Source organism: Capricornis sumatraensis, chromosome 16 (genome assembly GCF_032405125.1).
Source record: "Capricornis sumatraensis isolate serow.1 chromosome 16, serow.2, whole genome shotgun sequence".
In the NCBI taxonomy this organism is placed as follows: Eukaryota; Metazoa; Chordata; class Mammalia; order Artiodactyla; family Bovidae; genus Capricornis; species Capricornis sumatraensis.
The window spans coordinates 24,376,373-24,391,974 of NC_091084.1; the positions used below are offsets into that span (position 1 = coordinate 24,376,373).

Below are 15,602 nucleotides of genomic sequence, written 5' to 3' on the forward strand. Positions count from 1 at the left end.
TTTCAGGCAGGGAAAAGTTTGTTTAAAGGCACAGAAGAATAAAAACACTTGGCAAATCATTTTACTGGACTGAGAATTCACAAAAGGGAATAGTGTATCATCTATATTGCTGGAGAGCAGGATAGAATCTGTTCTCAACTTGTAGCACAGTATTAGATTGGAGCTCAGAAATATTTGTTATATTAATAAAATGATGTATGGTTATTCATTTTTAAGGGTATACCTTCACAGGGCTTTATTCATATTACATTGCTGAGGATGTTCTGTAAATTAAGTGAATAGGAAACGAAAGATGAAATGTTAGAAGGGCAGAAAGACAAAGGATGAAATGTAGATTGTGGCCAGATTGTAGAGTCTTGTTGTCAGACTAAACTTGGACTTTATTCTGTAAAGGAAATCTGAATCATTCAGAGGGAAGGAGTGGCACAATGAAATTGATACCCTGGGTCAACTGATTTAATCAGTGGACAGATTTGAAAGAGGAAAGTTTAGAGAGGGAGACCACTATTGGTGGTCCAATTTCAGTATTTCAAGCAGCAACTTATCATAAACAGGTTGTAGGGATACTAGTCCTGAAAATGAGACTAAGAGAGATTGTACATGTTTTGAAGCCCCACCTCTCAATCCCCAACCCCACCCCTTCCTATTCTGTCAGTGAGCCAAGGACAGCCCAGGAAGTGAGTTTTTGACTGTTAGTCAGCATGAGGATTTAGGAATCACAGGATCTGCTGCTGCAGAACTCAACACAAAAATGTTTCCTCAACTTTTTCTACGTTCAGTCAGCAGCTTTTCTACCATTGCAGTTGATTTCCTTTCTATGATATTACGCCGGATCCCAGGTAGGGGATTTGCCCCTTCCTTCTCCTCTCTCTCCTTTTCCTGAACTTAGGACTCTGTGCCTCTTTCTTGAAGAATACCAGGGGCTTCTGAAGTTTCCCAGTCTGTGTGGAACAGATTCAGGCAGCAACACTGCAGAGGTGGGAGTTAAAGGAGAGTTAAGTCAGGATTTGTTAACTTGTCAGGCAAACAGCCTTTCTGTTTGTAGATTTTATGCAACATACAGGGGTGGGATTCAGGGTTTAGAAATTCTCTTGGATCTGCAATAGGAAAAATATTCACTATTCACTATGAGAAAGTCCTAAATAGTGAATATTTTTCCTATTGCAGATCCAAGAGAATTTCTAAACCCTGAATCTCGCCCCTGTATGTTGCATAAAATCTACAAACAGAAAGGCTGTTTGCCTGACAACAAGTTAACAAATCCTGACTCACTCTCCTTTAACTCCCACCTCTGCAGTGTTGCTGCCTGAATCTGTTCCACACAGACTGGGAAACTTCAGAAGCCCCTGGTATTCTTCAAGAAAGCAAAAATATTCACTATTTAGGACTTTCTCTTGGAACCTTCCCTGGTAGCTCAGAGGTTAAAGCGTCTGCCTGCAATGCAGGAAACCTGGGTTCGATCCCTGGGTCGGGAAGATCCCCTGGAGAAGGAAATGGCAACCCGCTCCAGTATTCTTGCCTGGAGAATCCCATGGACGGAGAAGCCTGGTGGGCTACAGTTCAGGGGGTCACAAAGAGTCAGACACAACTGAGCGACTTAACTTAGGACTTTCTCAACTAAAAGTCACTGCTACATCTTCTAATGTAAATGTTTGATTTTACTATTTGCATTCTGACGGACTTCTTTAAAAACTCTATGTAACACTTCTAAGTATTACACCATGCTGCCTCTTAAAGGGAGTAGCATTTGAGATAGACTTTGAACAACAGATAAAACTTCCTTAGGGATAGACTAGTGGGAAGGACATTTAGGGTGAAAGTGAATTTTCTTTGGGAAATAGTTTGATTTGACAGAATTGGTTACTTACAGGGCTTCCCAGATGGCGCTAATGGCAAAGAACCCGCCTGCCAATGCGGAAGATGTAAGAGATGTGGGGTTCTATCCCCGGGTTGGGAAGGTCCCCTGGAGAGGGAAATGGCACCTACTCTAGTGTTCTTGCGTGGAGAATCCCGTGGACAAAGGAGCCTGGCAGGCTACAGTCCATAGGGTTGCAAAGAGTTGGACACAACTTAGTATGCATGTGCTTTGAGCCTACATCTCTGAGAAGGTCTCAAGTGCTCTAAACTGAATTTTTGCAAGATTTTAAAGAAGTGGGATAATAGATACAATGTTGTAAAATATTTTACTAAAAGACTAGTATACCTATGTTTTTCTAGTTTAGACTTCTATATCACTGTTAGTTTTATGATTTAAAATGAAAGATTATCTTATAGTATCCAATTAGTTATGTACTTGACCATCCCTCTGTGTTAGGCAATACTGCCTGTGAACACTGAATACATATGAAATAATAGGGACAATTTTCAGCTCTCTATTTTAAAATAAATTTTTGTGGCTTTTGAATTTGAGGTAATTTCAGAACAGGTATCAGTGCATTATTTAATTTATAACGGCTCTTTCCTAGGAAATGCCATGTACGTTCATGTGTATACCATTAAAATAGAAGAAATTAAGTTTCAGATCCTATTAAATTCACATAAATCCTGTGAAATATTTAGAATCACATTCTAGTCTGTCAAAAGTACTGAGATTAATGTAATTGTAATAATATCAAATGGTGGTTATTTATATTTCTTTATTTAATTTTTTAAGCTGTGTGGCATGTGGGGATTTTAGTTCCCCAACAGGGATCAAAACCATACCCCTGCAGTGAAAGCTCAAAGTCTTCATTAACCACTAGACTGCCAGGGAAGTCCTGGGCATTTTTTACTAAACAATGAGATGTAGCTATTAGCACATCTGTGGTTAACATGTAGATTCAGTCTTGTGAAAAGGCCTGCATTGTTCAACTATGAGAAATGATAGCAATGGTAATTAAAGTCCTGAGTTAATTAAGCAGATTTGTACTGCAGGAACACAAAAAGGATTGCGGTTCACAAGTGGAGAACTGAAGAGTTGATGGGCTGAAAATAAGGAAGGAGACGAATTTAGAGACTGTATTTGGTGATAGGTTTACATTTTCCTTACCAGTAGATGAGACTGTCTATGGAGAAACAGGCATGTTTATAGAAGACTGATACAATTTTTGTTTTTTTGATTTCCTCTTCACAGTTTTGAAGAAGTACATGGAACAGACTCATCAGAAAACAGTGATCTTTAGTCAGGGGAAGACTCTTCCATGCATTGCACCGCTTCTAACCACGGTGGAAGAGACTCTGCAGGTTGTCTCAGCTCGAGTCCAGGGACATTTTCCTGAGTGGCTCAATGGCTATCTACTTCGTGTTGGACCTGGGAAATTCGAGTTTGGGAAGGATAAGTAAGCGTTGATTTTGGAGAACAGTTTAGTTTTCTTAGCATGGGCTCTTTCTATGTAATGTGCATGATATCTGCTTCCTCTCAGAAGCTAACATTGCTACACAATCCCTTTGATCACAGCTAAGGAAACTATAGCTTACAGGGAAAAAAAAATGGAGATTTTAATTCTTCTTTAGAAGTCCTGACTTCTGCTTTGCAGACTGTTATAAATTTTAAGTCATCTGAAAGTTTAAAATAGAAGTGTCAGAAACTATCTGTATGACTACTGAGCTCTGTTTCATTACAAGTTCCTGGAGGAAGGGGCAATGTCTTCACTTCATACCACTCTCTTACCCAGTACTCCCCAGACACACTGGCTCTTTTGGTTCCTCAAACCAGGAATGTTTATTTTTGCTCAAGGTCTTGGCATTGGCTGGCTTATCTCCCTTCCCAAGTCTGATTCTTGTCATTCAGATATCAGCTGAAATTTCACATCTTTTGAGCTTTCCCTGATCTCCCAATCTAAAGGTGCTGTTTTTTATATTATTTATTTTAATTATCTGCATTATCAATAGCTAGTATATTTTTGCTTGTTTACTTATTAGCTGTGTTTCTCTAGATGGCAGTTTCATGATGGCAGGGACCTTTTCTTGATCAACCCGTATCTCTAGTATCTAGGATAGTGCTCTGTAGTTAAGTAGCACTCAATATATATATGTAAGTAAATGAGAAGCCCAGCAACTCATTGGTGTATCATTTCTCTGTGTGACTACTAGGGACATGAAGTGATGTGGAGAAACCATTGTGGTCGGGAAGAAATCTACTTTGCTTTAAACATTTAAAAATTTTAGAAACATTTTTTTTCATTGTGAAAGTTTTTACCTGTATTAAACTTTTTGAAATATAAAACCAAGTGAAGGAAAAGTGTGTACCACATCCTCTGTTAGCACTTTGAAATATTTCCTGCTGATCTTTCCCCCATCTCTATAGATTTGTTTTAAATAATTACAATCATGTGAAAAAAGTTTTTAGTGAGGTATAATTGACATGTTAGTTTCAGGTGTACAACATAATGATTCAATATTTGTATATATTGTGAAATTATCATCACAAGTCTAGTTAACATTCCTAACCATACATGTTAATAAAAATTTGTTTTTCTTATGATGAGAAGTTTTAAGATTTACTGTTGTACGTGCTGCGTGCTAAGTTGCTTCAATTGTGCCTGACTTTTTGTGACCCTATGGACTGCAGCCCACCAGGTTCCTCTGTCCATGGGATTTTCCAGGCAAGATACTGGAGTGGGTTGCCATGCCCTCCTCCAGGGGATCTTCCTGACCCAGGGATCGAACATGCTTCTCTTATGTCTCCTCTATTTGCAGGCAGGTTCTTTATCACTAGAGCCACCTGGGAGGCCAAAGATTTACTGTTAGCAACTTTCAAATATGCAATACAGTTTTATTAACTATAATCTGACTCTGTACTTTACATCCCTTATTTATTCTATAACTGGAAATAAATTTTCATCCCATTTACCTCTTGCAATAACCAGTCTCTTTCAACCACCAACTTATTCTCTATGTCTGTGAGCTTGTTTTTCTTTATTTCTTTTTAATCTTTAAGATTCTACATATAAGTGAAATCATATGTCTGACTTATTTAACTGTCTGTGAGCTTGTTTTTCTTTCTTTCTTTTTAACCTTTAAGGTTCTACATATAAGTGAAATCATATGTCTGGCTTATTTAACTTAGGATAATGCCCTCAAACTACTCATGTTAAAAATGGCAACATTTTCTTCTGTTTTATGGTAGAGTAGTATTCCATTGTGTGTGTGTGTATTTATATATATTCAATTCAGTTCAGTTCACTTCAGTCGCTCAGTCGTGTCTGACTCTTTGCAACCCCATGAATCGCAGCACGCCAGGCCTCCCTGTCCATCACCAACTCCCGGAGTTCACTCAGACTCATGTCCATTGAGTCGGTAATGCCATCCAGCCATCTCATTCTCTGTCGTTCCCTTCTCCTCCTGCCCCCAATCCCTCCCAGCATCAGAGTCTTTTCCAATGAGTCAACTCTTCGCATGAGGTGGCCAAAGTACTGGAGTTTCAGCTTTAGCATCATTCCTTCCAAAGAAGTCCCAGGGCTGATCTCCTTCAGAATGGACTGGTTGGATCTCCTTTCAGTCCAAGGGACTCTCAAGAGTCTTCTCCAACACCACAGTTCAAAAGCATTAATTCTTCGGCGCTCAGCCTTCTTCACAGTCCAACTCTCACATCCGTACATGACCACAGGAAAAACCATAGCCTTGACTAGACGGACCTTTGTTGGCAAAGTAATGTCTCTGCTTTTGAATATGCTATCTAGGTTGGTCATAACTTTTCTTCCAAGGAGTAAGTGTCTTTAATTTCATGGCTGCAGTCACCATCTGCAGTGATTTTGGAGCTCCCAGAAATAAAGTCTGACACTGTTTCCACTGTTTTCCCATCTATTTCCCATGAAGTGATGGGACTGGATGCCATGATCTTCGTTTTCTGAATGTTGAGCTGTAGGCCAACTTTTTCACTCTCCGCTTTCACTTTCATCAAGAGGCTTTTGAGTTTCTCTTCACTTTCTTCCATAAGGGTGGTGTCATCTGCATATCTGAGGTTATTGATACATCTTCTTTGTCCATTCGTCCATCCGTGGGCATTTAGGTTGTTTCCATATCTCAGCTATTATAAATAATGCTGCAGTAAACATGAGGGTGCATGCATCTTGTATGAGCTAGTGTTTTTTATTTCTTTGGATTAATATGCAGTGGATCATATGGTAGTTCTGTTTTTAATTTTATGAGGATCGTCTATTTTTTGTGGCTTTGGTATTGGCTATACTAATTTATGTTTTCACCATCAATATGTAAGTGTTCTCTTTTCTCCACATCCTCCCCAACACTTGTTATTTCTTGTCTTTTTGATAGTAACCATTTTAACAGGTGTGGTGTGGTATGTCACTGTAGTTTTGATTTTCATTTCCCTAATGATTAGTGATGTTGAGCATCTGTTCATATATCTGTTGACCATCTGAATGTCTTTTTTGTAAAATGTCTATTCAGATCTTTGGCCTATTTTAAAAATAGGTTTATGTGTTTTTTTGCTATTGAGTTGTATGAGTTTTAAAAAATATATATTTTAGATATTAACTGAATTTTTTGTCCTTATTTTAAAAATTTTATACTATCTTAAGGCTTTTTATCTGTGTTGCTACAAATCTGAATGATTTACTTTTTTGGTGACTATCTAAATTTAACCTTTATTTAAAAACTTTCTTGTATTTATTTATGTTTAATTTTTTATTTTTAAAATTATGAACATATGATAACACATTTATAGGAGACTTGGAAAATACAGAACAAAGTTACATTTAGTTCCACTATATCTTACAATTATTTTTTTAAATAGATAAAGATTTTTAGTTGGAGTTTCATATCAAGCTCTCAAAAATTAATAGAATGAATAGACAGAAAAATGGAAGATACAGTAGACCTGAAAAGCACTATGAACAAGTTCAGCATAATTAAGATTTATACAATTTTCACACAGTAGCAGGATACAAATTCCATTCAAGTTTCCATGGACTATGAACCAGGAGACACTGGAACATATCCAGGGACATAAAACAAGACACAAAAATTTCATGATCTAAAGGAACTGAAATGATATAGAGTCTGTTCTCATCACTGTGGAATTATGTTGGAAATCAATATCAAAAGATACTTGAAAATAACCCACATATTTTCAAGTGCAATGTGACATTTCATGAATCTTTGACTTAGTCATTGAAAGCCTTAATAAAGCTAAAAGGCTGAAAAAAACACAGAGGGTGACTGAAGCGAAGAAAGCCTTTAAATGAGAAATTAATATAAAAATGAGAAATTAAAATCAAAGACTTGCCTTTTATTTGGAAATTACATGTCCACTTTTAAATGATGGATGTGAATGACTTACTTTTAATGGGTGGATGATATTCCAGGAAACTTTTTAAAAAATGTGATAAAATATACATAACATTTACCATCTAAAATTTGCCAACTATTTTTGATTGTACAGTTCAGTAGCATTAAGGACATCCACACTGATGTGCAATTATCACCACCATCCATCTACTTTTCATCCTGCAAAACTGAAACCCTGCATCCATTAAACAGTAACTCCTCATTCTCCCTTTCCCCAAGCTTGGCCGCCACCTGTTCTACCTTCTATTAGTCTTATTCCTGTGGGCCTGGTGGGAATCTGGTCATGGCCATACTGTGCTTCTCCACCTGTTGTTAGAAACAAATCAAGAATTAGGGCATGTTTAAGATATATTTCTTAATAACTCAGATAGTTTAATTTTCTGAATCAGTTGCATCTTGTCTTCACTGAGTATTAGACTTCTAAGATGACAGTGCTAGAAGGAAACAAAATGCAGTGTTCTTCTACTACCCTATCCCTCTCCAACCAGCTGAGGCAAGAAGCCCTTGAGAAATTATTTTAAATGCTTAGGGCAGTGGTTGGGGGACTGGGAGGGTAGAGGGCTGATTTGGAGGTAGAGAGAAAGAAAATTACTGGTCTATGGATCACCCCTGCCCCCTTAAGCCCTAACAGAGAAGTAATTATTTTCCCTATTTTTATCTGGATTTCATGAAATTTATAACTTGAAAAAAAGATCATGAAGCATAAAGGAGGAGGAGGAGGAAAAATAAAAATAAAAGTACCAGTCCACCTCCAAAGGAAAACAGCCTCTTAAAAAAAGCACATGGTATTTCATCTGCTGCAGAAGCGGCTCTAGTCAGTTGTAAGCAGCAGAAAGATCTTTGTGGGGGAAGGAAAGTGGGTGTGGTTGGTTGGTCCTTGTAAGTGTCTATATTGCCTTCAAATCAATATTTTTCAGAGCCAGCATTAGGCATATATAGCAAGAACAAGATCTTGCCTGACCCCTGGGTGAGAAATACAGATATCTTCAAATTAAGAGATAAAAAACTGAGGCTTAGTTTAGTGATTAGCTCCCAACTTTGATTGATTGATTGATTTTCATGGGAGAATGTTTCCTTTTTTTTTAATATATAAAAGGCATTATCAGTTATCATAATATACAGCTTTCTTTTTTATGGATACCCAAGTCTCTTTCATATATTTCTTTTCAATAGAATTTACTTGCAAATATTTGGGGGCATTTCTTTGTTTTTAGACTTTTTATTTTATTTTGGAGTACAGCTGATTGACAAAATTGTGATAGTTTCAGATGTACAGCAAAGTGATTCAGTTAGATATATACATTTAAGTGGTGGTGTTTAGTCACTAAGTCATGTCCCACTCTTTGCAACCCCATGGACTATAGTCCACCAGGCTCCTCTGTCCATGGGGTTTCCCAGGCAAGAATACTGGAGTGGGTGGCCATTTCCTACTCCAGGGGATCTTCCTGACCCAGGGATTGAACCCATGTCTCCTGCATCTCCTGCCTTGCAGGAGGATTCTTTACCACTGAGCTTCCAGGGAAGACTCTGTACATGTGTATGTTCTTTTCCAAATTCTTTTTCCATTTAGGTTGTTACATAATAGTGAGCAGAGTTCCCTGTGCTATACAGTAGGTCCTTGTTGGTTATCCATTTTAAACATAGCGGTTTGTACATGTCAATCTCAAACTCCCTAACTATCCTTCCCACTCACACTTTCCCTGGGTAACCATGAGTTCCTTCTCTAAATCTGTAAATCTGTTTCTGCTTTGTAAATAGGTTGTTTTGTATAATTTCTTTTTAGATTCCATATATAAATGATACATAGATATTTCTGAGTTACTTCACTTAGTATGACAATCTTGGTGTGTGTCATCCATATTGCTGCAGATGGCATTATTTCATTCTTTTTAATAGCTGAGTAATATTTCACTATATATATGTGCCACACCTCTTAATCCATTCACTTATTGATGGACATTTAGGTTACTTCCACATCTTGGCTATTGTAAACAGTGCTACAGTGAACACTGGGGTGCAGCTATCATTTTGGACCATGTTTTTCTTTGGACATATGCCCAGAAAGGATTGCTGGGTCATATGGTAGCTGTATTTTTAGTTTTTTAGGGAACCTCCATACTGTTTTCCATAGTGGCTGTATCAATTTATATTTCTACAAACAGTATAGAAGGGCTCCCTTTTCTCCACACTCTGTCTAGAATTTCTTGTTTGTAGTCTTTTTGATGATGGCCATTTTGACTGGTGTGAGGGGGTATCTCATTGTGATTTTGATTTGTATTTCTCTAATAATTCCCTGGAGAAGGAAATGGTAACCCACTCCAGTATTCTTGCCTGGAGAATCCCATGGATGGAGAAGCCTGGTAGGCTACAGTCCACGGGGTTGCAAAGAGTCAGACACAACTGAGCGACTTCACTATTCACTACTAATAATTAGTGAGGTTGAATATCTTTTCATGTGCTTCTTGGCCATCTGTTTGTCTTCTTTGGAGAAACATCTGTTTATGTATTCTGCTCAGTTTTTGATTGGGTTGTTTGTTTTGATGATATTAAGCTGAATGAGCTGTTTGTAAATTTTGGAGACTAATCCCATGCTGGTCACATAACTTACAAATATTTTTTCTGAATCTGTGGGTTGTCTTTTTATGTTATTTATGGTTTCATTTGCTGTGCAAAAACATTTAATTTGGTCTCATTTGTTTATTTTTGTTTTTATTTCCATGACTCTGGGAGATGGATTGAAAAAAATATTGATATAATTTATGTCACAGAGTGTTCTGCCTATGTTTTCCTCTAAGGGTTTTATAGGATTTGAGCTCACATTTAGATCTTTAACCCATTTTGAGCTTATTTTTGTGTATAGTGTTAGAGAATGTTCTAATTTCATTTTTTACATGTAGCTGTCCAGTTTTCTCAGCACCATTTATTTAAGGGACTATCTTTCCACCATTGTATAGTCTTGCCTCCTTTGCTGTAGATTAATTGACAAGAGGTGAGTGGATCTATTTCTTAGCTTTCTGTCCTGTTCCATTGATCATATTTCTATTTTTGTGCCAATACTATACAGTTTTGATGACTATAGCTTTGAAGTATAATCTGAAACCAGGAAGCCTGATTCCTCCAGCTTTATTTTTCTTTCCCACGGTTGCTTTGGCTGCTGTTGCTGCTGCTGCTAAGTCGCTTCAGTCGTGTCCGACTCTATGCGACCCCATAGATGGCAGCCCACCAGGCTCCCCCATCCCTGGGATTCTCCAGGCAAGAATACTGGAGTGGCCCTATAGAATGAGTTTGGGAGTTTTCTTTCCTCTGCAATTTTTGGGAACAATTTCAGAAGAACAGGTGTTAGCTCTTCTCTAAACGATTTGTAGAATTTGCCTGTGAAGCCATTCAGGTCCTGGACTTTTGTTTGTTGGGAGTTTTTTTTTCTTTCTTGTTGGGAGTTTTTAATCACAATTTCAACTTCAGTGCTTATGATTGGCCTGTTCATATTTTCTATTTCTTCCTGGTTCAGTCTTGGGAGATTGTACCTTTCTAGGAATTTGTTCATTTCTTCCATATTGTCCATTTTATTGGCATACAGTTGTATTGGCATACAGTAGTAGTCTCTTATGATCCTTTGTGTTTCTGTGGTTTCAGTTTAACTTCTCTTTTTCCATTTCTAATTTTATTGACTTGAGTCCTCTCTCTTTTTGTCTTGATGAATCTGGTTAAAGGTTTATCAGTTTTGTTCATGTTTTCAAAACACCAGCTTTTAGTTTCATTGATCTTTGCTATTGTTTTCCTTGTTTATATTTCATTTATTTATGCTTTGAGCTTTATGATTTCTTTCCTTCTACTTAGTTTTGTTTGTTCTTCTTTCTTTAGGTGTAAAGTTAGGTTGTTTATTTGGGATTTTTCTTGTTTCCTGAGGTAAGATTGTATTGCTATAAATTTTCCTCTTAGTACTGAAGGATTGGTTGGAGCATTTAATCCATCTACATTTCAAGTAATTATTGATATGTGTGCTCCTACTATTGATATGTATGTGCCATTTTCTTAATTGTTTTGGGTTTGTTTTGTAGGTCTTTTTTCTTCTCTTCTCTTGTGGTTTGATGACCATTTTTAGTGTTGTGTTTGGGTGGCTTTTTCTGTGTGTGTATCTGTTGTAGTTTTTGGGTTTGCTATTCCCATGAGGTTTTGGTATAGCAATCTATATGTGACAAAGGTGTTTTAAGTTGCTGATCTCTTCCCTGCCTAGGGGAGTTACTTTCGCAATTGTTGCAAAGCTGGTCCTTCAGTATTTGTTGCAAAGCTGATGCTGAATTCTCTTAGGTAACAGAGGCCTTCAAGAGGGCTCATGCCAATGAGCACTTCCCAGAACTACTGCTGCCAGTGTCTTTGTTCCCACAGTTACATGCTCTGCCACCTCTGCAGGAGACCCTCCAGTACTAGCAGATAGGTCTGGCCCAGTCTCTTGTGGGATCACTGCTTGTTTTCCCATGGGTCCTGGTGCACTTAAGAATTTGCATGTGCCCTTCAAGAGTGGAGTTTCTGTTTCCTCCAGTCCTGTGGTAGTCCTGCAATCAAATCCCACTGGCCTTCAAAGTCGGACTCTCTGGTGACTTCTCTTCCCATTGCTGGACTCAGGGCTCAGAACCTTCCCTCCAGTGGGAGAACTTCTGTGGTATGACTGTTTTCCAGTTTGTGGGTCACACACCCTGTGGGTATGAGATTGATTCTATCAAGTTGTGCCCTCCCTACTGCTTCACGGTGGCTTCACTTCTGTCTTTGTGTGGAGGGTATCTTTTTTGGTAGGCTCCAGCATTTTTCTACTGATGGTTGCTTACAAGTCAGTTGTGATTCTGGTGCTCTCACAATAAGGGGTGAATGAATGTCCTTCTACTCCACCATCTTGAGATCCCAACTTAGGTTTAAAGGCAGTGGTGGAGACCTGAAGTAAACGTGACTCTTAACCTATGGACAAGAATAGCTCTGCTTGGTTATCCAGGCCGTATCTGAAGCTTATTCCACATAATTGTCTACCCCTGAAACCTTGAACTCTGAAACTCTACTCTGTTCTTAAAACCCCGATTTCCACACCCCTCCATTCCTGTGAAACTTATCTTTAATTGCTTCATGTTCTCGTCTTGCTCTTCTCCATCTTTTCAGTTTATCAGCTTTCCTTTAGTTTCTTCTTCCTGGTATAGATTCCATGATCTATAGATTTCTATAGATTCCTTCAAATACACTCTTACTGCCACCATCCTCTCTATCTTTGCCCTGGTGAGCTACCTGCCTCTGTCCATTTCTGGTCCTACATTAGCCTATTTCTGGTTTCCTCTGCTCAGTGTCCAGGCCTGCTAAGCATTTCTAGAGGAAATCACATAACCTAACAGACTGATTCGGTTACAGAACTATGATTTCCAGTGCCATCTGAGTCCTTGGTGCTGCCAGGAAACCTTTAGCTCTTTCCAGCTTCCCATGGGGTCGCTTTCCCGAAACTTCCTTCACTCTCCCTGTCCCCTTGACTGTCAACAGACACACCTGCCCACTTCATTATGGATAGAGGGACAATGGGATTTGAGCTCCTTGAACTGCCCTCTTCCTTACCTCCCTAGTTCCCCAGAGAGTTACTCCTGCCTTTCATCATCACAGCAGGAAGAGGCCTCTTCCCCTCCTCTGAAACCTCACCGCATCATTCCTGCCTGCCCTTTGTAATTGTTTCTCCTTCGCTAATCCCCCATGTCAGCCTGCAAGTGTCCTCTCACCCTGAAATCCCCTCATTCCTTCGCACCTTCTTCTCCAACTAATACCCTCTCTCCTCCCCTCATTGTTTCTATTTTCCTGCTTCCTGAGGTCTTTTCAGTTCACGTCCATCGGACTTTTCATCCCACCATGGTACAGTGCGTGCATATGTGCTGTTACTTCAGTCATGTCTGACTCTTTGTGACCCTATGGTCTGTAGCCCGCCAGGCTCCTCTGTCCATGGGATTCTCCAGGTAAGATTACTGGAGTGTTTTTTCATGCCCTCCTCCAAGGGATCTTCCTGACCCATGGATCAAACCTGCTTGTCCTGTGGCTCCTACCTTGCAGGTGGTTTCTTTTACTGCTGAGCCACCAGGGAGGTGGGATCAGTTCTCAAAAAGGCCACCAAAGCCTAGTAAGTGTTAAATGAAATGGGTTTTCCAGTTCTCAGTCTACTTTTCTACAACATTTGACCTTCTTGTCAATGCCCTAACATTCTCTGGCCCTAGACTCCCACATAACACTTTCCTGATTCTTCTCCTGTCCCTCTGATTGTATGCTCTAAAATAATTTTTTGCTGCTCACTTTGCTTCACTTGTCCCTTCAGTGTTGATGTACCCCAGCCTCTGACCTGAGTATTCCTTCCTTTTCTTTCATTGTGTGATTTCTCTGCTATAGTAGAAATAGTATATTCTTTAGAGTAAGATGGAGTGGGTTCAGATTCCATGTTCTCCACTTATCAGCACCATAATCTTGAGCAAGTTTTCCCATATGAAAAATGGGACTAATAATACTGATTTTAATGACTGAGTATGAGGATTCAAGGAGATAATGCATATAAAGGGCTTCACTCAATGGCTGACAGGAATGAACACTGAAGTGCATTTTCTTTCTCTTCTTTCCCTTCAAATGCCCTCTTTCCCCATTCCCTTTCATGAGAAGTAACTTCTAGTTCACCTTACTTTTTGTAGGTTCCAGGATGTGGAGTCAGCACTGGACTGAGATCTTTGTTCTGCCACTTGCCTGTCCTGTGACCTTGATTTGTTTTTGCTGTGAACCTTGGTTTCCACATCTATACTGTGGTGATAGTAGTTCCACATCTGTAATCAACGTTGGGTCAGTGGAATAAATATTTATATATTTGACCCTTGAACAACACAGGGGTTAGGCGTGCCAAACCTCTGCATAGTGGAAAACTGTCTACAACTTATAGTCAGCCTTTTGTACCCATGGTTCCTTCACATCTGTGGGTTTTTAACAACCAACTGCAGACTGTATAGTTTATTACAGTATTTCAGTCCAGTTCAGTTTAGTCACTCAGTCATGTCTGACTCTTTGTGACCTCATGAACTACAGCTTGCCAGGCTTCCCTGTTCATCACCAACGCCCAGGGCTTCCTCAAACTCATGTCAATTGAGTCGGTGATACTACCCAACCATCTCATCCTCTGTCGTCCCCTTCTCCTCCTGCCTTCAATCTTACCCACCATCAGGGTCAATGAGTCAGCTCTTCCAAAGTATTGGAGCTTCAGCTTCAGCATCAGTCCTTTCAATGAATATTCAGGAATGATTTCCATTAAGATTGACTGGTTTGATCTCCAATGGACTCTCAAGAATTTTCTCCAACACCGCAGTTCAAAAGCATCAATTCTTCAGTGCTCAGCTTTTTTTATGGTCCAACTCTCACATCCATACAACACTACTGGAAAAACCGTAGCTTTGCTATATAGACCTTTGTCAGCAAAAATCTGTATAACTGGATCCATACTGAATAAACTTATGTTGTTCAAGGGTCAACTGTATATATATACACACACATTATATATATGTATATATACATATTATACATTATATATATGTATATATACATATTTCATAAGTATTACTGTTGTTTAATAATTATGTTGTTTGTACACTCAGTCATGTACAACTTTTGTGACCCAATGGACTGCAGCATGCCAGGCTTCCCTGTCCTTTACCATCTCTGGGAGCAGTGAGTCAGTGATGCCATCCAACCATCTCATCCTCTGTCGTCCCCTTCACCTCCTGCCTTCAATCTTTCCCAACACCAGGGTCTTTTCAAATGAGCTGGCTTTTTGCACTAGGTGGCCAAAGTATTGGAGCTTCAGCTTCAGCATCCATCCTTCCAGTGAATATTCAGGGTTCATTTCCTTTAGAATGGACTGGTTTGATTTCCTTGCAGTCCAAGGGACTCTCAAGAGTCTTCTCCAGCACCACAGTTCAAAAGCATCAATTCTTCAGTGCTAAGTTTTCCTTATGGTCCAACTCTCACAAGCAAACACGGCTACTGCAAAAAAACTATAGCTATGACTAGGAGAACCTTTGTTGGCAAAGCAATTCTCTGTCTAGGTTGGTCATAGCTTTTCTTCCAAGAATCAAGCATCTTTTGTTTTCATGGCTATAGTCACCATCTGCAGTGATTTTGGAGCCCAAGAAAATGAAGTCTATCCCCACTTCCATTGTTTCCCCATCTATTTGCCATGAAGTGATGGGACTGGATGCCATGATGTTTATTTTTTGAATATTGAGTTTTAAGCCAGGTTTTTCACTCTCTTCTTTCGCCTTCATCAAGAG

General features: G+C 39.1%; 1 protein-coding gene across 3 annotated transcripts in view; it reads left to right on the forward strand.

Moving 5' to 3' along the window:
* Window positions 1-720: 720 nt before the first annotated feature.
* BCO2 (beta-carotene oxygenase 2) overlaps window positions 721-15,602 on the forward strand; it is a 66,362-nt gene continuing 51,480 nt past the window's right edge. For all 3 annotated transcript variants that reach the window (XM_068988592.1, XM_068988594.1, XM_068988593.1), the window contains exons 1-2: window positions 721-839; window positions 3,113-3,317. In XM_068988592.1, coding sequence (XP_068844693.1) covers window positions 752-839; window positions 3,113-3,317 — 293 coding nt within the window. In that variant the 5' untranslated portion in view covers window positions 721-751. The remainder of the gene's footprint in view (window positions 840-3,112; window positions 3,318-15,602) is intronic.